Genomic DNA, 21,522 nt, shown 5'->3' with positions numbered 1-21,522 from the left:
GCGGTGACTTCACTGTAATTATTGTCTTCGAATAACAGTGTCCGTCTCGCTGTGTGTTTCTTTGAGGTATCTTCCGCACTATATTCTAACAGTTGTTTCTACGTACGCTGAAAGTTGTATCGCACAATGTTTTTTGATAGTGACACATCATGCGGAAGTTACTTTCGTTCTTCGGTTTTGCACAACTGGTGAAAGAATTCCAGCTCACTAAACCAAAAGAGACTAAAGAGTACTTTCTTGCAAAATTGGCTAACTTCGCATACGATACAATAATTTATATGAAAACGATTGACTATTTTTTTTATCAACTTTTAGAATCCAAAAGCACGCTTTTGGAATTAGCTTTAGAAAGTCTTTGGATCTTGGCTTTAAATGAAAATCGGAATCTGATTTAATAGTAATGAGGTTTACTTTGTTTCTCATCCTACTGAGAGCAAACTATCAAAGCAGCCATAACAACTTCAATGTTATTCGTAACACCAAAATCAAAACCAGTATTTGCAACACCAGATGTGGTTATTTTCATGTCACAGCCGCGCTCAACGACAAATCCAAGAATTAGGAATTTAGCTAAGTTATTAGTGAAGACAGTCATCTTGAAGAAACATTGGGAAATATTCGTCTTCAGAGCACATGAAATCGAAGAATTGTATAGGAGAATTTTTTCCTCTTCATCGTATTCAAGTGAAAGAGTGTAATGCACAAAGCGCTTTTCAGTGATATATTCAGAGAAATTCCGCATAGTATAATGGTTTCAATTGCAGTGAAGTGAAAAAATTTTGAAAACCCAAGCTGTGCAGGGAAAATGACAAAACTGGAAGTAGGAAACGAAGTGTCTGTACGATGAATTAGAAAAAAAAATTTGCAGTCTCATAGGGGACAACAACACGGTACATAGTGGTTCAAATGGATCTAAGCACTTTGGGACTTAACATTTAAGGTCCTCAGTTCCCTAGACTTAGAACTACTTAAAATTAAGTAACGTAAGGACATCACACACATCCATGCCCGAGGCAGGGTTCGAACCTGCAACCGTAGCAGCAGCGCGGTGCCAGACTGAAGCGCCTAGAACCGCTCGGTCACAGCGGCCGGCGGTACATAGTGGGTTGCGACCAACTGACCATGGTACATTTCCGAATACCCTTGTTACCTAACACTGCCACGTGGGAGATACTGTAAATGTTACTGCATTACAGTTGGAAAGATAGTTTCTTTCTGATTCACAGGTGTCGTTTATTCTGACTGCAAGTTAGCTATGGAAGGCACTCCAAAGCTTCTAATAAACAGTTAAAAAAAGTCTTTAGAGCACTTACCTGCGAAAGCCAAAAGGCCCAGGTTCGAGTTCCGGGCCATCAAACGGTTTTAATCAGTCAGGAAATTTCAAATTACTACTGCATTTAAGCGAATATCGCTTAACAGTGACATAATTTCCGACCACATTTGCAACTGAGACGTTACTAACGACTGTGGCAGAAATTAATCTTGTGTAAGAAGAACCATGAAATGTTCGTTCGGACATGCATTCGGTCATACATGCATGTCCGAAGGAACACTGCATTGTTCTTAACAACACAGGCAATGCAATATCGTTTTAACCGCCTATACTAGACAGTGACTTCAATTAGAATCTCCTCCCCTATACGGAAATTACATAATGTATGTACAAGTACAGGTTGTGTCACATATGTCCGAAAGAATGGACTCCATTGATGAGATGTCCGAAAGAACAGACACCATATCCATATAAGTATATAGTTCTGGCAACACCGGCCATGACCTTCTTCTTCTGTGCGGATGCACACATATTCCCCGAACTCTTACGGGACTTGGCAAGAATGTCTTCCGTGAGTAATGAGTGTGTTAGGGTGGTACACTACGAATGTAGTGTGTGGACATACAAGGTGAGAATGTGGATCTCGCGGGAGGCGTGTGCAAGATAGTCCCTGCAGTCGCACTATTCTCTGTGCCGTAGGTGGCTCGGATGGATAGAGCGTCTGCCATGTAAGCAGGAGATCACGGGTTCGAGTCCCGATGGAGGCACATACTTTCACCTCTCCTCCTTGATATATGCTAACGCCCGTTAGCAGCTGAAGGTATTAATATAATTCTAATTTCGTTCTAGACGGCTGCAGGTCATCAACATCCATATCCATATAAGTATATTATTTTTTCCCCCTTGGCAATTCAGTACAAACTGTTTATGGACACAGCCCAGACAGTAGCGGTCACAGAATAACTAGGCTGTCGTAAAACTGAACAAAAATTCTGAAAGTGGAGGCAGCTCTCCCCGCCTCCGTAGCTGGGTGACATGAGGCAACAGAGAGGTAATCCTTGTCAGAGTCCACATAAACATCAGAGTGGCTGCATAGTCTCAAATAGATAAAAAAAAATGTTGCCACTCGACTTCTACCTTCGACGCTAAAGTAATCTACTTTTTTATTACGGTCCACTAAGGTCCACAACAATAAATATCTTTAACCATTCGTTGACCGCAAACATTTTCACTAAGGAATGGAAAAAGACACTATTCAAACTATAATCAAGAAAGACGCTGTCGCAGTATCCTCTGATTACCACCACGTCTGTATTATTTCTGTACTTTTCAAGTCCACGAGAAGCTTACCAACCACATAACTAAAAACAGCCCACATGGCGTATACCAATCAGACTTCCACAACAATCGTAGTACAACATCGATTTTAATAGTAGTAACACACTTATGAGCCTAAATTTCTCTCCAAGTGCTGTTCAGTGTTTTCTCTCGTCCCTGACGTCTCGGAACATCAATTATTTCTCATTAATTCTGTCCCACTGCGAATACCAATGTATGCTGATGACTTCCAGTTATAACGAAGTACAAAATTAATTAAACAAAAGACAAGTCTTTAGAAAGTCATGTGTACATTACCGAAATGTCCAAAAGTATAGGGTTAACGCTCAATCCATACAAAATCCAAGGGAACCTCTACGTCATTCTAGACTCTTTACAACAAAAGTTTGGGGATCGTTACCATTTTTAATTATAAATGCAAGCAAAAACGTTTTCCTCGACAAAGAGGATACATGAAAATTAAATTGTCTAAGCGCATAGCCAAAATTTGTAGGAAGGCATCATCAACATCTCTCCATGTCTTGCAACAATATAAAACGCTCTTTCCATTTTACATGAAAAATAAACTTACACAATATCTTGTACTTCCAGTTGCTAACTATCGTGATGTTATCCTACAAAGTTTCTCTCAGCTCACACACCTTTGGGTAGTAACGAAACCCTTAGCATACAATGCAAGACTTTCGACTTTTTGATCACATTTCTCTGACTTAGGAACTGCTATCATGGCATCCAAGGACAGGGATTTCCACACATTCTGTCTCCTCTACCGTCTTATCAACGTATGCAGTAAGTTTCATCGACTGTTTATCCTGTGAGTGTCAAACGATTGAACATGTTTCGGAATTGAGGATTGCTTTTGTTATAAGCCTAAGGAAAGATCGTTAATGACTTTAAAAATTTGAGAATATTAATGTACAGAACTAATAGTAAATACGCACAAAATAAGACTTCTGTTCCCTTCTTCGTGCCTAAATTTACCTCCCTTATGTCTCTCTGACGTACAACTACTTTAGGATACGTGTATTATTTCAATATTCCCGGTGTCCTTGGCGCAATATGTCTTTCAGGCACTTCGACAGGTTACAGAATTCAGTATTTATTATTTGAAGCTCACTCACGTTTATCTGACCCTACCATATACACTTAAAGTCAACGTTGTTTCGGAAATAGTTATGTGTTGACTTTGATCTTATTGGAATAGCTTTCCTTGTACTATTTCAAGGCTATTTTATATCATATTACTTGTTATTTGGTCATCCAACAATAAATCTTCTAGAATGAAAGTTTTCAATAAATCTTCTATCTTTATTTTTACACAAAAGCAGTCCTTTACTAGAATCTCAATGATCTGCAAAGAGACAAATATGGTGAAGAGTCACTGACGAAGCATGCATAGTAGTAGAGACTTTTAAGACAAATAATACATAATACATAGGGAAGGTAACGAAAGAAACCGTTATAGCGTTTTAGATAGTGTTATATGTTTAAAAGGTTTCAAGACTAAAAAAAAAATAAATAGATGAAAAATGTGGTCTATACCCATATCGGTGTTATTTCTCTGAAAGATGTTCCACAAAAGCGCAATATTGTTCATGGCAACATTAACAACACATTATTCAGAATTCGAAATCTACTTCAATGTTTGACCAATATGTAGCAATTTTAAACTCGACGAATGTGAGACTGAAAATCCTTTACTGTGTTACAAACGTTTTACAGTATGCTATACATAGAAATAGTTAATTAATTAATTTAGCGATGAGTGTGAGACTAAAAATCTTTTAGCATGTAAATATGTTACCGAAATTTATTAGTCATTTGTAATTTCCGGTTTTGATGGATTGTGGTGTTTGTTATACCTTGCTTCAGGATGCTACAAAATGATTTAGCGTTTTTTGACTTTGTTCCAGTCTTTCTTTTATTGTGTAACAATACCAACAGTCTAGCATTTACGGATTCCATTATACGAAGCACCAAGAAACAAGTGCACAACATATGCAGGGCTGTGAATGATGATGATAACTGACATCTCTTGATGTGAGTTGTATAGTTGTATAGTTGAGTAATTGAAGTAGGAGAAAGAGAAGAACAAAAGCAATAGGCAATACTTATTTTTTTGTGAAACAGAAATTCGAAATTTAAGAATTGATCAGCACTCATCTACGTGCTATTCTGTAAAGTACTGCAACAGAGTATGGCGATTGTGTTCTTCTTTGTTGCTTTAAGTAAAAACGCAGATGATTTGCCATGAAAAAGGTTTGCTCATCAGTAAGTAAAGCTCCATTTATTTGAGGTCTCTATGAAGGGAAACGATACGGAGATATGAAAGATGGTTAGTTTTCAGTTTTAATATTGTTTATATTTGTGATATAATAACCCGTGGTCTAGGGGTAGCTGGCACGGTAGCTCAGCGTGTCCGGTGAGAGAGCTGGTTGGCCTCTGTAATAAAAAAACTGAGTGAAACGATCAACAAACGAACTTGACCGGATGTCGTGTGACGTCCGCAACGAACAATCACAAAAAAAAGGGGTAGCAACTTTGATTCATAATCAAAACGTCTTCGGTCCCGGGTTCGATACCCGCCACTGCCTAAATTTTGATAAATAATCAGCATTGGCGACCGAGGACTTCCGGCATAAGAAGTCATCCTCATTCTGCCAACGGCCTTGTCAAAGAGGGCGGAGGAGCGGATAGAGGTTCAGGGCACTCTCTTGTCCTAGGGGTGGGAAATTGCCCCTAAAGGCGGAAGAATCAGCAATGATCAACGACATGAGGATGCAGAAGGCAATGGAAACCACTGCATTAAAGACATGTAACGTGTATCCACAGGACATGTAGCCTGTAATTGAAGAAATGTCATGATGATCTCTCCATTGGCAAAAGATTCCGGAATAGTCCCCCATTCGGATCTCCGGGAGGGGACTGCCAAGGGGGAGGTTAACATGAGAAAAATATTGAATAATCAACGAAAGGATAACGTTCTACGAGTCGGGATGTGGAATGTCAGAAGCTTGAACGTACTAGGGAAACTAGAAAATCTGAAAAGGGAAATGCAAAGGCTGAATCTAGATATAGTAGGGGCCAGTGAAGTGAAGTGGAAGGAAGACAAGGATTTCTGGTCAGATGAGTATCGGGTAATATCAACAGCAGCAGAAAATGGTATAACAGGTGTAGGATTCGTTATGAATAGGAAGGTAGGGCAGAGGGTGTGTTACTGTGAACAGTTCAGTGACCGGGTTGTTCTAATCAGAATCGACAGCACACCAACACCGACAACGATAGTTCAGGTATACATGCCGACGTCGCAAGCTGAAGATGAACAGATAGAGAAAGTGTAAGAGGATATTGGAAGGGTAATGCAGTACATAAAGGGGGACGAAAATCTAATAGTCATGGGCGACTGGAATGCAGTCGTAGGGGAAGGAGTAGAAGAAAAGGTGACAGGAGAATATGGGCTTGGGACAAGGAATGAAAGAGGAGAAAGACTAATTGAGTTCTGTAACAAGTTTCAGCTAGTAATAGCGAATACCCTGTTCAAGAATCACAAGAGGAGGAGGTATACTTGGAAAAGGCCGGGAGATACGGGAAGATTTCAATCAGATTACATCATGGTCAGACAGAGATTCCGAAATCAGATACTGGATTGTAAGGCGTACCCAGGAGCAGATATAGACTCAGATCACATTATAGTAGTGATGAAGAGTAGGCTGAAGTTCAAGACATTAGTCAGGAAGAATCAATACCCAAAGAAGTGGGATACGGAAGTACTAAGGAATGACGAGATACGTTTGAAGTTCTCTAACGCTATAGATACAGCAATAAGGAATAGCGCAGTAGGCAGTACAGTTGAAGAGGAATGGACATCTCTAAAAAGGGCCATCACAGAAGTTGGGAAAGAAGACATAGGTACAAAGAAGGTAACTGCGAAGAAACCATGGGTAACAGAAGGAATACTTCAGTTGACTGATGAAAGGAGGAAGTACAAACATGTTCCGGGAAAATCAGGAATACAGAAATACAAGTCGCTGAGGAATGAAATAAATAGGAAGCACAGGGAAGCTAAGACGAAATGGCTGCAGGAAAAATGTGAAGACATCGAAAAAGATATGATTGTCGGAAGGACAGACTCAGCATACAGGAAAGTCAAAACAACCTTAGGTGACATTAAAAGCAACGGTGGTAACATTAAGAGTGCAACGGGAATTCCACTGTTAAATGCAGAGGAGAGAGCAGATAGGTGGAAAGAATACATTGAAAGCCTCTATGAGGGTGAAGATTTGTCTGATGTGATAGAAGAAGAAACAGGAGTCGATTTAGAAGAGATAGGGGATCCAGTATCAGAATCGGAATTTAAAAGAGGTTTGGAGGACTTACGGTCAAATAAGGCAGAAGGGATAGATAACATTCCATCAGAATTTCTAAAATCGTTGGGGGAAGTGGCAACAAAACGACTATTCACGTTGGTTTGCAGAATATATGAGTCTGGCGACATACCATCTGACTTTCGGAAAAGCATCATCCACACAATTCCGAAGACGGCAAGAGCTGACAAGCGCGAGAATTATCGCACAATCAGCTTAACAGCTCATGCATCGAAGCTGTTTACAAGAATAATATACAGAAGAATGGAAAGGAAAATTGAGAATGCGCTAGGTGAAGATCAGTTTGACTTTAGGAAAAGTAAAGGGACGAGAGAGGCAATTCTGACGTTACGGCTAATAATGGAAGCAAGGCTAAAGAAAAATCAAGACACTTTCATAGGATTTGTCGACCTGGAAAAAGCGTTCGACAATATAAAATGGTGCAAGCTGTTCGAGATTATGAAAAATAGTAGGGTAAGCTATAGGGAGAGACGGGTCATATACAATATGTACAACAACCAAGAGGGAATAAGAAGAGTGGACGATCAAGAACGAAGTGCTCGTATTAAGAAGGGTGTAAGACAAGGCTGTAGCCTTTCGCCCCTACTCTTCAATCTGTACATCGAGGAAGCAATGATGGAAATAAAAGAAAGGTTCAGGAGTGGAATTAAAATACAAGGTGAAAGGATATCAATGATACGATTCGCTGATGACATTGCTATCCTGAGTGAATGTGAAGAAGAATTAAATGATCTGCTGAACGGAATGAACAGTCTAATGAGTACACAGTATGGTTTGAGAGTAAATCGGAGAAAGACGAAGGTAATGAGAAGTAGTAGAAATGAGAACAGCGAGAAACTTAACATCAGGATTGATGGTCACGAAGTCAGTGAAGTTAAGGAATTCTGCTACCTAGGCAGTAAAATAACCAATGACGGACGGAGCAAGGAGGACATCAAAAGTAGACTCGCTGGCCAAGAGAAGTCTACTAATATCAAAAACCAGCCTTAATTTGAGGAAGAAATTCCTGAGGATGTACGTCTGGAGTACAGCATTGTATGGTAGTGAAACATGGACTGTGTGAAAACCGGAACAGAAGAGAATCGAAGCATTTGAGATGTGGTGCTATAGACGAATATTGAAAATTAGGTGGAGTGATAAGGTAAGGAATGATGAGGTTCTATGCAGAATCGGAGAGGAAAGGAATTTGTGGAAAACACTGATAAGGAGAAGGGACAGGATGATAGGACATTTGCTAAGACATGAGGGAATGCCTTCCATGGTACTAGAGGGAGCTGTAGAGGGCAAAAACTGTAGAGTAAGACAGAGATTGGAATATGTCAAGCAAATAATTGAGGACGTAGGTTGCAAGTGCTACTCTGAGATGAAGAGGTTAGCACAGGAAAGGAATTCGTGGCGGGCCGCATCAAGCCAGTCAGTAGACTGATGACCAAAAAAAAAAAAATTTATGATCTGTCGAATATATTAACTAAAAAACAAATAATACTATTTATTACTGCCTTTTTAAGAGTGTATAGAAATGTAGCTTACTTGAAATTTGAAATTTTTAAAGAGTTTTTCTTAGTTAGTAAGGAATATTAAATCAGTAAAATGGTAATTCATATCTGTGTTAGAATGAAAACTACAATGACCATTTATTTCCCAAAAAATAATAATACGTTTTGTAGTAGTAAACACATTACGACAAGCAACAGAGAAGCGTACAGACACGAAAGAAGAAACTTTATTAGTAATTTGCTTACACTCAGAGCATGTAAAAGAATACGACAGTAAACGATTTACAATTTTCAAAATGTTATTTAGTGAGTACAATCTATTGTTGAAGTCCATCATTCTAAGTTTAAATGAGCATTCCCTAATCGAAACGAATTACATGCAACAGTAGAAATTTTGTCAGTGGTGTTTGTCTGTTGACAGTTTACAGTTTTTTCAGTCAACAGGACTGACTCTCGAAATCACTGTCAAATGCGACTTCATCACTAAACTTTCTGGTTGAGGCTTAATAGAGTGGGCTGCAGACGCCGACGTATTTGAAAATGTGAACGTTTATATACATAAGGGCACGTTTTTGCATTGAGACTAGCTTTGAAGCACAGCGTCCTTGAAATATATGTTATTATTACACCACTCAAAAGGGAAGGTCGTTTCCAATTAACATGAACAAGTGAAGATTTGTAATATGATATTGAAGAATTACTGGAGAAGAAAACTTAATTAAAACACAGTGTCTATTAAAGTATAATCAACTTTCATTGTGTTACTTGAAGTCAATACAGGTTATCTACAGCAAAGCTCATACACCAGCGAATCTTGCAGGTGGTCAGATGCTAACATTATAAGCTGTAACAATGACTATTTGCAAATACGTACAACACTCACTGTTGTTCTATTGGTAAGGGTTGATTCTACTGTAAGATATTAATAATGCATAAACGGTGGCTTTGAGGTTTGTAAAAGTATTACTTTAGGTGACCAACGCAGGGAACGACAAGGGCTCTCGGAAACTACCCGACTGATACATAAATTTCTGTCATTTTATTAGTTTGGTATTTAACTGGCTTTCAGTTTTCACTGACTTGTTTGAAACACAAATACGCTTCACGCTGTACGACCAACCTCCATTTTTGTGTATAAAAGTAACCTTAATAACTTTCCCATGAGTAGTGTAACAAATTTAGAACTCAGATATGCAAAGAAAATGATGCTATACTACAGTGTTTAATATAAAATTGCGGGTATTTTAGCGATGGGAACAAAGTCGTAAGAAACTTAACATTTACTTTCTTCGTTTTGGATTTCCATCACACTGTATCAAGATAAATTTTGACAAATAAAGAGTTAAGCGTTTTTTATTAGATTTGTAATGATGTAATGGGCCAATAACATTCATAGTTTATATTAGACAGAGAGTGGGCTGACAAAGTTTATAAATGCAATTAAGTTCACGAAACAGCACTAACAGCAAAGCATCACACTTATTCTCACAGTGCGTGTACCACACAAAAGGAGATAAATGAAATTTATTCAAAGATAAATTACGTAGATTCCGTGAAGTATTTCCTATTCAACCCAAACACCTCCGAAGATATCCTTGACTCGGAGATTTCCATGGCCGCAAAGTGATACCGCCCGCTCTGGCCTGGAATGGATCCTCCTGTAACATTCAAGAGAAGCAGGAGTTTAAATTCATAGAATAACATATTTTAAGACGTTGCACAAGAGCAGAAGGATCCAAATAATGGGTCACAATTCCGTCAGAAACCACAACTAACTATCGGGAAAGGGAGGTAGCCACGCTCAATCTCCGCCAAAAAACCTGTTGGAAAATACTTAACTTAAAGTAGTTTAGGAAGTTACAGGAGATATCATCAAAGATATGAATTATTGAATTTTTAATACTTGAGTACGTGCTTGGGACTTTCACACGATTAAACTATTAATATCCGGCTTATAGCGTCGGAAGAAATTAAGTAGAGTAAATAACAAAGGACTTCGAGAACAATAGATTTGTGACTCAGATGGATTATCAACAAAATATTGAAAGTGGGCTCTGCATCAATACTACACTATTTAAAAGTGCTGAAGAAAAGAGTGTTGGAACAAAAACACTACCTTCCCAATATAAGCTGTCGCCGACAATCTCACAACAAAAGAAAAGTAAAGGTAATGGTAGTAATTCATTCCAGATCAATTTGATCTTGCAAAGTTATAAACTGGTTACCAAAACAACACCTAACAAAACCACGGGAGCTGTAGGTGCAAACTTATCAGTAATCGATAACACACACTCACTCAATGAAATGACATCACTATTATATTTTTATAATGTGACTGACTACTCAAAGCTTCCACGTTCCTCTGTCACACAAAAAATAGATATGAGTCTTGAAGGAAATGGAAGATGCCATAGTGCTACATCCGTGAAATGGAGTATCTATTCAATATCTCAGCTTAAGTAAAAATGAAAATTCAGATGAGATATTAAATTTGGAAAGAAGAGTCAAAAGAGGTATGGGTCTCGAAAGCAGAGTTAAATGCCATAGTACTACATCCGTGAAATTGAGTATCTATACAATATCTCAGCTTAAGTAAAAATGAAAATTCAGATTAGATATTAAATTTGGAAAGAAGAGTCAAGACGAAATTCAGTCTAAAGAAACTACTTATACCAATACCAGAAAATTTCTAATATCAAAAGGTATATATTTTATAGATGTCCTGCAATTATTATTTATTTAATTCGACTCCTTAGGCCACTGTCAAATGGCAACAGCTATTGTCATTCGACTAGGGTGCAAAAAGACGAAAATCTGTTCCATATTACATAAGCAATTCAAGTAATAGGAAAAGTGTTTCCACATTGATGTAATTCTTATGCTTCGTCGAGCACCGACTGAGAATTCAATTAATGTTAGGACATATACCTAGGACACTGAACTGGAAAACCGAAAGTTTCTAGCAGCGGAGAATTAAAGCACCTGAGATGTACCGATAAACAAACGAACTACAGATTGTCAGAGAAAGACAACGAAATAAACTAGCACTTTGACTTTAACATTAGTTTCATAGAAATGTAACTAATTACAAGCTATCTAGAAGGTTCATGGTAAGTAAAAAAAGTTCTACTTGATTACATACAAAATACCTGATTTGAATAGATTTTAGTATTTACTGGCAGGCACATCTGAAACTTACGTGACTGCCATGGAAATGGTGACATATGTGTTGATTTCCTCAATAACAGCAGTGTAGTGTGAAAAAATTATGATATGGTTTCAGTGTGCTCGTCGAACATAAGCGCAATATCGACATAGCAGATTGCGACATCGATGATGGATTAAGAAAAATTTTGGGTGCAGGAGCCCAGTGATTAGGTCTTTCGACCTTTAAATATGCAATTTTATTTAATTGATGTCTCATTACAACACTGTCTGACAAGATTTCTTTGTGGGAACTGAGAAGGCCATAATCCAGTGTAAGGGAACGGGGTAATACTAACTCCCTTTCCCTTCCACAAGCAATTAAATGCCATGGAGATTCATTCATTACGTTAGCGGTAGCTCCAGAAAATGTCTTATTTTTGTATATTATGTGCGTGATAATGAGTGGATACCGCTCGAAAAGCTTTGTATTTTAAGGTATTCCTAGGGTAATAGTATTGTAAACAACAAGAGCATGATAAATAATTGTTAATCTGACACAACTCTGAGACAGTGCTCATTCTCAACCTGTATGGCTAACCATTGTTTCCTATGGAAACTGAAGAGCACTAATACACAAACATAGTTTCCTCTGTTGCACTTTGATAATCATAAATCATTTTAGAAAAGACGAGGTAACCCAGATCTCAAACGCAAGTGTTTTCAAGGCCGGGCGGACTCAGAACCGTTAATGCGTCTTTCGGCTAAGTAATGTGGACAAGAAAGGTTAAATTCCAATTTAGTGAACGCGATGCACTCTAGACAGGCGGAACATTGCTTGAGAAGAACTCTAGTAGTTTATCCATTAAACTTTAGCCAAGGTCAAATATTTTTGAAAAGCAATTACAGAAATAAACAAAGACTCAATGAAATACATCAAGTAAATATGAACAACCACTAAATACTAGCAAGGGAGAACATAGAGAGCAGAAATTTAAAAAAGTTTTCTTTCATTAGAAGAAAGACATCGTTCATCGAGGTTGTACTTTAAAACTGTACTTTATTAAGTACTAGTTTCCAGTGTATCTCATTTTCAGGCTTATCACCCTCATCAAATAAAAATTGTTTGTTTGTTTTGTTTTCGGGCGCAAAAAACAAAACTGCTATGCGTTATTGATTCTCTTTTACAGCTATTTCCACAAAAATATATTTTAGGATATACAAGACCCATTTCCTCAAAGATATCACCTGATAAAAAAATATTAATCACCCAGAAGACGTACCGGATATCAATGTAACTTCGCACACATACACGCCATTGGCGATTATGTAAATCGTTAGCGTTGCAATTCTCTGTGACAAGTAGGAAAGTCACCAGAGGGCATTAGTCTTGTTCCTGTTTAGTGTTTTTACGAGACATGTGATTTATATAAGGGGTGAGAATAGCGTCAGATGTTGAGATACAACTGTATAGGACACGGAGATAGTGCTTACTGATGTGAGACAGCTTTATGAGCACCTGACAGAGATTCAATCGAGGCACATTGTGGGTCTCCATTTGGCTAACTGGTCGAGTTGTCCAGTATCCAATTTTTTGGGGTCTTTCGTTTGTGACAATGGCCCGATGTTGGAATGCATGGTAACCTGAGGGTAAGCAAGTTCGTCGTGTTTCTGGTCGACCAAGTCTATCCACGACAAGGGAAGGCTTGCTGTTTTGTGCATCAAGCACATCATAACCCTTCACATCTGCGTCTGACATCCGAGAACAACTAATGGATTCCCTGCAGCATTCGGTGTCATCGTGCACCATTGCTCGGAGACTAGCAGCAGCCGTACTAGGGAATTACTGTACCTTGCGGAACTGCAGTTAATACCACAACACAAACGGCTGTGTATGGAGAGGTGCCGTGACGGGGAAGCATCGACTGCTGTTGTATGGCGTCACGTTGTGTTCAGTGACGAATCGCGATTCTGCACTTCTCTGTATAACCATCGTCGGCGGGTATGGTGGCGACATGGGGAGAGGTCCCATTCTCCCAGTGTTTTGGAGAGAAACAGCGATGTTATTTCTTGCATCATGTTGTGGGAAACACCGAGTATGACTTCAGGTCATGGCTGGTAGTGATTGAGAGAATTATGATGCCATAACAGCAAGTCACAAGTGATTGAGAGAATTATGATGCCATAACAGCAAGTCCGACATGGGGAGAGGTCCCTTTCTCCCAGTGTTTTGGAGAGAAACAGCGATGTTATTTCTTGCATCATCTTGTGGGAAACACCGAGTATGACTTCAGGTCATGGCTGGTAGTGATTGAGAGAATTATGATGCCATAACAGCAAGTCACAAGTGATTGAGAGAATTATGATGCCATAACAGCAAGTCCGACATTGGGAGAGGTCCCTTTCTCCCAGTGTTTTGGAGAGAAACAGCGATGTTATTTCTTGCATCATCTTGTGGGAAACACCGAGTATGACTTCAGGTCATGGCTGGTAGTGATTGAGAGAATTATGATGCCATAACAGCAAGTCACACCATCTTCATGTGTTACCTCTCGTGCGATACTATCGTGGTGCCATTTTTCAACAGAACAATTCTCGTCCATACATGGCACGTGTCTCTATGAACTCTGCGCGAAATGTTCAAGCAGTCCCGTGGCCAGCAACGTTCTCTGATATGTCTTCGATGGGACACGTGTCTGACGACGTCGGAAGGAAAATTCCGTCCCAGAAAGAAAGATTGGCTTTGACATCCGGTCGACATCGAGGTCAATAGAGAAGGCAAGAGTCGAAGCGTTTGAGATGTGACATTACAGAATGGCGCTGAAAATTAATCAGACTAGTAGGTTAAGAAATGAAAAGGTCCCCCGCGGAGTCGGCAAGGAAATGTATATATGGAAAACGAGAAGTAGTACATACCTTAAGATTTCACAAATTGATTTCCACGGTAATAGAGGGAGACGCAGATGATAGAAACTGCAAGGTGTGGAGCATTGTGTATGTTACTCTGAGGGGAATCGTTTGACACGGGAGAGGAAGTCGCGGTCGACCGCTTGAAACCAGTCCAAGGTCTGACAAAAAATTAAAATATTTTACTATGTGGAATATTACAGATTGCTTTAGGTTGAAATATATTCGTACTGATCATTCACGCAACATACATGGTCGATATTTGAATACACAATGCATAATAAGACGTATCGGGAAACCTAGTCACCTCTTTATCGATTCAATCAAATATGTCCATGCATGTATAAGCGACAACCGTGGGTATCTTGACATATCAGTTTTCCAGGCAGCTAAAATCACGTAACACATACGAAAAACAAACTGGTAATGGATCCTATCAACTGAAAGATCCAAGTGGTAGGCTCTATGGTCAGTTTGTGTTTAGTACGTGTTGTCAAAAACTTTTTTGCATATCTTTACGTGATCTAAGGTACTGGCAACGTTCTCTCGCAGGATACCGGTGGTCATCCACTTATGTACCAATTTCAGTAAGTCACTATAGATGAATTTCCTACATCCATCTAATGATGGAATGCTTATCCCTAAACCGATCCTGCACGTTTTATTTATAATCAAAATGAGTAAAGCGCTACCTGAGGAAGTCGGTAATCTTTTACATAATGCATTTCTGCGGCGTGTCTCTGAGATGTCGCTGTTAACAACGTTGGAAGTTGAAGATTTCGAGGCTCAAGTGTTGCAGCGGCAGGCAGTTCTTCAGCAGCAGTAGGAGAAGATCGGATTGTACCGGGCAGCGGATTGTAGCGGAAAAGAGTTGTTACTAGACCGCAGAGCCAGTGACAGCACCTGTCGCGCCACTGCGTTGTGAACCTTGGGGGAACAACAACAATCATCCTGTTTTGAATCGAAAGAACAGTGCGTTGGGAGTGGAAAGAAGTTACTTGATTCTAGCGAGTTTCTCGGACGAACTTAGCTTTGGACTGTCATATTCTGCTAACAAATAAATAACGTTACTTAATTGATATTCGATATTGCAGGCTGTGACAATGTACAGCCCAAGTAATAACAATATGAATGTTAGACTACCATCGGGTTGTATCAGACAAAACAGTTTCGGATTATACTGGACGAAAGAGCCCAGAAACTTAAATTTTTCTGCTTCTTTTTCTTCAACAGACAAAAATGGAAAGGTCAGGACATAAATGACTTGAAACTATAATGAAGGAAGCAGTAGAATAAGCCAGATTCCTTGAAATGATAATCGGAAAGCGTGTGAGAAATATTCATTCCAAGAAGTATATTAGGTAACAGATTTAAAGCTGCTCGGGAGAAGGAAGCAGAGGTCATGAAACATGTTTTGAGAGATAAAACATTTTTCCCCAGAACATTCAGTGATAAACAGGAAACAGCATTGCAGAATCATGTAATGAATTTTAAATAGACTTCTTTTGCCTTTGAATAAAGAAGAGTTGTTACATCTAATGTACAAATATGCAGAGGATCGGGAAACAATGAAACCATTCAAATAGAAAACTATAACTTAGTAAAAATACATTAAGATTAAAAGCTGACGGCAGCTGAATCCACGAGTCTGCAGCGAGCAGTGTGTTTCAGTGAGGAACAAACTGACAGATTCTTCACAGACTAAATGAACTGACGCACAAGCAAAAACTTTTTTGAAACGAAAACAGCAAAATTCCATGTCCGATACAACCCTCCAAAAAGTTACAAGGACTAAAATGCAAAGGGTGGAAAATAATTTAAAAAAAACAAACGTATTCTAAAGACATCGAGTTTTGTAATTCTATTCAGTGATGGACAAGTTCAAGTTTATAGCCATATCAGGCATAATTACAACTTTTTTGCAAACGAAATTGATCTTTTTACCCATTACAGTTCCATAGTCGGTACAACCGTACAAAACTTTAAGCCGCCAAGATATAAAGGGATGGAAAAACAAAAACATCAGCGGATGTTGAACCCTCAAAAATTCGTAACAATGTTAGTATGCGACGTTATAAAGTACTCTCGAATGCTCAGAAATATTCTCCAGTACTCTTAAATCCACTGATTTGTTCAACATCAACCTAACGTGAAGTAAAGTACTCTGTAAAACTCTACTTTATAGAATACTGAGAACATTCCAAAAAATTCGTGAACTTTAAAAAATGTTTAGGAACTTCCAAAATATTCTAAAATCTAGTACATTCGAGAATAGTTTAGAATAATCGAAACATACGTTAACATTCAAAAATGTTCATAGAAGCTCGATAATATTGATAAACCTCGAACTTTTTCCCTTAAAATGTACAGCAAAGCGAAATAGGCGGACTATGTCCCAGTGGCCACCATGATGTGATAGCGACCGCTTCAGACACTCATATCGCCAGAAACACAACAGCAGCCACAGAACAACCACTATAGCATACTACAAGGTAACCAAGACCAATACCTGACAGAGAAACAAAAAAATTGTGTTGTTTTCACTATATCTCACACTTAATTAACTTATTCTATCAAAATACTTGCTATTGAACTACATTTGTCATCTCGTTATTCGGCGAGAAGATACATAAATTCTTTGGGTTTCCCATACGCAGAGGAAGTTAGATATAAATGACCTTGCGAAAAGCATGATTGTTTCAAATTAATACAACAATACCTTTTGATTTGAAGTGGGAGTTCGGGAGATATGAGCGGGACCTTCGCAATAAATGCTGTTTTTTCTTTATCTTTCCTTAATATTACTTTTTGTTGAACTATATTGTTTGATAACTGTTAACGACAATTTATCGTCAGCTACTTCATATCTTACTGCTACAACGGCGCTTTGAAATAACCGACTTGAATAACTTCGACAATGTTCGGAGAAACTTTATCTACTGATTCCTATGGGCTGTCGACAATCTTACACAAATCATTTGTAAGTTAAATTTGGGCAGTTAAACAGCCAACTGAGTGAGTGCCTTTACTAATTTGTAAGAGTTTTCTGACAAAATGTATCGCGTTTTTATCATTGGAAAGTTGAAGTCTAGTATTTGTTCTTAATTGTACTTTACTCATTCTAGATCAAAGAAATTAATTCTTCAAGCATGCATTGATTTGACCTGCTGGAGATGACCTTAAAATAATTGATAGAGCTTGCGAAAAATTTCCAAAATATGTAAGTAATGGACCACCCATTAATTCCGGATTACTTGTGAGATATAGAGCATTTTCGCAATTTCTGGAAGACACTATAACATTTTGGAACATTCTCCAACATTCTAGAACATTCAGAATGTTTACGAGGAACATTCTGACTAGTCTCGACCATTGCGGCTCTTCAAGCTGCTTTACCGTCTGCCAATAAGAATTCTATTGGTACGATCCCCTTCTTTTCACAACCATGTCTTCGACTTTTACCACTGCAATTCCAAACCAAATTTTCTTCATGGATGGGGGATGGAGGGCTACCATATCATATAACAACCATGGGATTGCGAAATTGGCTTGCGAAGTTTCGGTGGGACTCACAGACATGCCACACCTACTTTTACCTACATAAATAAAAGTGAAAGTGTTCGTTAGTTGAAAATCGTCTGTCTCCGAAAGTCCTCCGCAGATTGCTTTTAAATTTTGAAGTAACGTTGCATTTAAATAATTGGACGTTTTTATATACCTACTGGAGCGCCACTTATAATATGTAAAAATATATGTAATAATTAAGGGAAAATTTGTGTAAGAATGGAAATGTTCGTTTGTTCAAGGTCTTAAATCAGCCAAAGTTTTTCACCGACTACCTCGAAATTTTGACACAACATTGCATTCGAATACAAGCGTGTATATAAGTACGTAATATATAAAACAGAAGCGTTATTACAAAATACCACGAAACGTTGTCGCCCGACTTACTTCAGATTTTTCACAATACTCTACTGAACATTTCAGCAGACACAGGCCACGTATTTGAAATATATACTGTAATTTTTGACACATTTAGGCTACATATTTTTAATATATATGATATATAAACATAAATACAATAGCGATTCGTTGTTAGTACACAGGAATGATACGTTTATGGCTTGTCAAATGGTTCAAACGGCTCTGAGCACTATGGGACTTAACTTCTGAGGTCATCAGTCCCCTAGAACTTAGAACTACTTAAACCTAACTAACCTAAGGACATCATACACCTCCATGCCCGAGGCAGGATTCGAACCAGCGCCCGTAGCGGTTGTGCGGTTCCAGACTGTAGCGCCTAGAACCGCTCGGCCACCCCGGCCGGCTTATGGCTTGTCGGTATATGATTAGAATACTCCTAGAAAATCTGAATTTGCAGTAACAATAAACAACGCTCAAAGTCAGAGACAAGGGGAAAGTCGAAATGGATAGAGCGGCTGGAGGAAAAGGACAGAGAATGAGGAAAAGAGGAGAGGGTCGGGGAGAGGAGGCAGGAGGAGACAGAGGGAGAGGCGGAAAAAATGTTAAAATGTGTGTGAATTCCTAAGGGACAGAAATGCTGAGGTCATCGGTCCCTAGACATAGACACTACTTAAACTAACTTACGCTAAGAACAACAAACACACACCCACGCTCGAGGGAGGACTCGAAGCCCCGGTGGGAGGGGCCGCGCAATCCGTGACATGGCGCCTCAAACCACGCGGCCACTCCGCTCGGTGAGAGTGGAAAAGAAAAGATCGACATACAAAGGAAGGGGGGGGGGGTGTGGACAAAAACAGTGCAGGAGGAGACAGCGAGGAGGTAGAAGAAGATGAACGTGAATGGGGTTAGGAAGTGATGGACAGAGAGAGAGGAAGAAAGAGAAGATGGGCAAAGACAGGGGGAGGAAGAAACCCAGAGAGACAAAAGTAGGAGATTAGGATGTATATCCAATTCTGGTACAAATTAGAAACGCGTGCTCTCTCTTTTATTTCTTTTCTATTCGGACTGAGCCACAAAATCGCGTGGCCAGGAATATATATATATATATATATATATATATATATATATATATATATATATATATATGTGTGTGTGTGTGTGTGTGTTGTAGAAATAACGTATATTAGTATCGCTTAGTGTGAAGATTATTCCAATAAAACATCGTTTAGGTTGAGATTTTCACTCTGCAGCGGAGTGTGTGCTGATATGAAACTCCCTGGCAGATTAAAACTGTGTACTGGACAGAGACTCGAAGTCGGGACCTTTGCCTTTCGCAGGCAAGTGCTCTACCAACTGAGCTACCCAAGCACGACTCACGCCCCGTCCTCACAGCCTTACGTCTGCAAGTACCTCTTCTCCTACCTTCCCAACTTTACAGAAGCTCTACTGCGAACCTTGCAGAACTAGCACTCCTGAAAGAAAGGATATTGCGGAGACATGGCTTAGCCACAGACTGGGGGATGTTTCCAGAATGAGGTTTTCACTCTGCAGCGTACTGTGCGCTGATATGAAACTTGCTGGCAGGTTAAAACTGTGTGCTGGACCGAGACTCGAACTCGGGATCTTTTTTGCCTTTCGCAGGCAAGTCCTCGACCATCTGAGCTACCCAAGCACGACTCACGCCCCGTCCTCACAGCTTTACTTCTGCCAGTACCTCTTCAAACTTTACAGAAGCTCTCCTGCGAACCTTTCAGAAGTGCTGGTCCTGCATATCAGTAGCGTAGGAGTAGGAAGATACTGACCTTAGAGGAGGAAAGTGCACTTGTAGAGGACTCCCGAGGGAGACTGCGCCCGGAAGTGCGGGCTGCCGGACGCGGCCGCTCCGCTGGCGTCGCCCTCGCCGGCGCCGTCGCCTTCGGCGCCGCCGCCCTCGGTGCAGTTGTAGCGCGGGAACTTGGTGGCGCCCCGCGGCACGTAGCGCTCGGTCAGCGAGCGGTGCAGCCGCTCCTGCGACGCCAGCTCCTCGGCCATGGGCACCGCCGTGTAGGGCGCGAACGCGCACCGGAACGGTTCACCCGCGATGCCGGGCAGCGTGAAGGCGTAGGCGCCGCGCAGCTCCAGCTCGGCGTCCATGGTGCAGAGCACGGTGGGGAAGCCGCGGAACCACAGCAGCGCCGTCTCGCCCGCCGGGTTGCCGTAGCAGCGCAGCGTGTCCTGCTGGTGCGGCCGCAGCGCCAGAAAGTCGAAGAAGCCGGCCGGCATCTGCGAGTCGAGCGTGCACGCCGCCGAGTTGAGGTCGCGCTTCGGCTGGTAGTTGCCGAAGTGGCCGTCGTCGTCGCTCCAGCCGAACACCTTGTCCAGCTTGATCTCGTTGACGCGCACCAGGCGCGAGGTGTCCGCCTCGTCGGCCAGGAAGTTGCAGTACATGATGAAGCCGACCCTGGCGAGCGCGTAGAAGTCGGCCGGGTGGCTGAGGCGCTCGCTGCTGTCCTTGGTCATCTCGCAGAGCAGCGGCGGCAGGTCGCCTCCCGGGAACAGCAGCAGGCTGTTGTCCGTCATGTTCCTGCGCAGGTTGGCCACCTCCTCGTCGGTGGGCCGGTCTTCCTTCCTACCGCGCGCCGCCGACGCCCCCAGCATCAGCAACAGCAGCAGCAGCCACTGTGCCGCCGCCTGTGCCGCTCGCTTCTTTCCCAGCATCGCCCTCTCCCCAGTAGGACCTGTTCCCTCTGACCGGCCAGTCGCGGCTCTGGCACAACGTCCTGCTCCGCGGGGCTAGGCGGTCGCGGCAGCGAGGTCAGGTCCTTAAAACCCCCGCCGCTCAGCCATTACCCAATTGACGTCGTTCGGTCTCCGTGTCGCCAATTGGCACAACTCAATTGCACTAACGGATCTGTCCTATGACGTCTAGACAGGCGGACGTCCATGTGCCCACAATCACGACTGTTGAGTAGTAGAGTGGTAGGAGCTCGGAGACTTCTCGAAAATGAGAACTTTTAACATTTCAGTGTGTCAGCAATCGTGAATAATTTAATGATCATAAAGAATCCGCCTCGAC

General features: G+C 40.7%; 1 protein-coding gene across 1 annotated transcript; it reads right to left on the bottom strand.

Moving 5' to 3' along the window:
* Nucleotides 1-9,827: 9,827 nt before the first annotated feature.
* On the bottom strand, nucleotides 9,828-21,258 carry LOC126418670 (uncharacterized). The gene is made up of 2 exons (XM_050085555.1): nucleotides 20,270-21,258; nucleotides 9,828-10,150 (listed from the first exon to the last, which is right to left on the bottom strand). The coding sequence occupies exon 1, from the start codon at nucleotides 21,162-21,164 to the stop codon at nucleotides 20,271-20,273; it is 894 nt and encodes a 297-aa protein (XP_049941512.1). The 5' UTR covers nucleotides 21,165-21,258; the 3' UTR covers nucleotides 9,828-10,150; nucleotide 20,270.
* Nucleotides 21,259-21,522: the final 264 nt, after the last annotated feature.

Source organism: Schistocerca serialis, chromosome 9 (assembly GCF_023864345.2).
Source record: "Schistocerca serialis cubense isolate TAMUIC-IGC-003099 chromosome 9, iqSchSeri2.2, whole genome shotgun sequence".
NCBI lineage: Eukaryota > Metazoa > Arthropoda > Insecta > Orthoptera > Acrididae > Schistocerca > Schistocerca serialis.
This window is presented reverse-complemented; position numbering and strand designations above follow the sequence as displayed.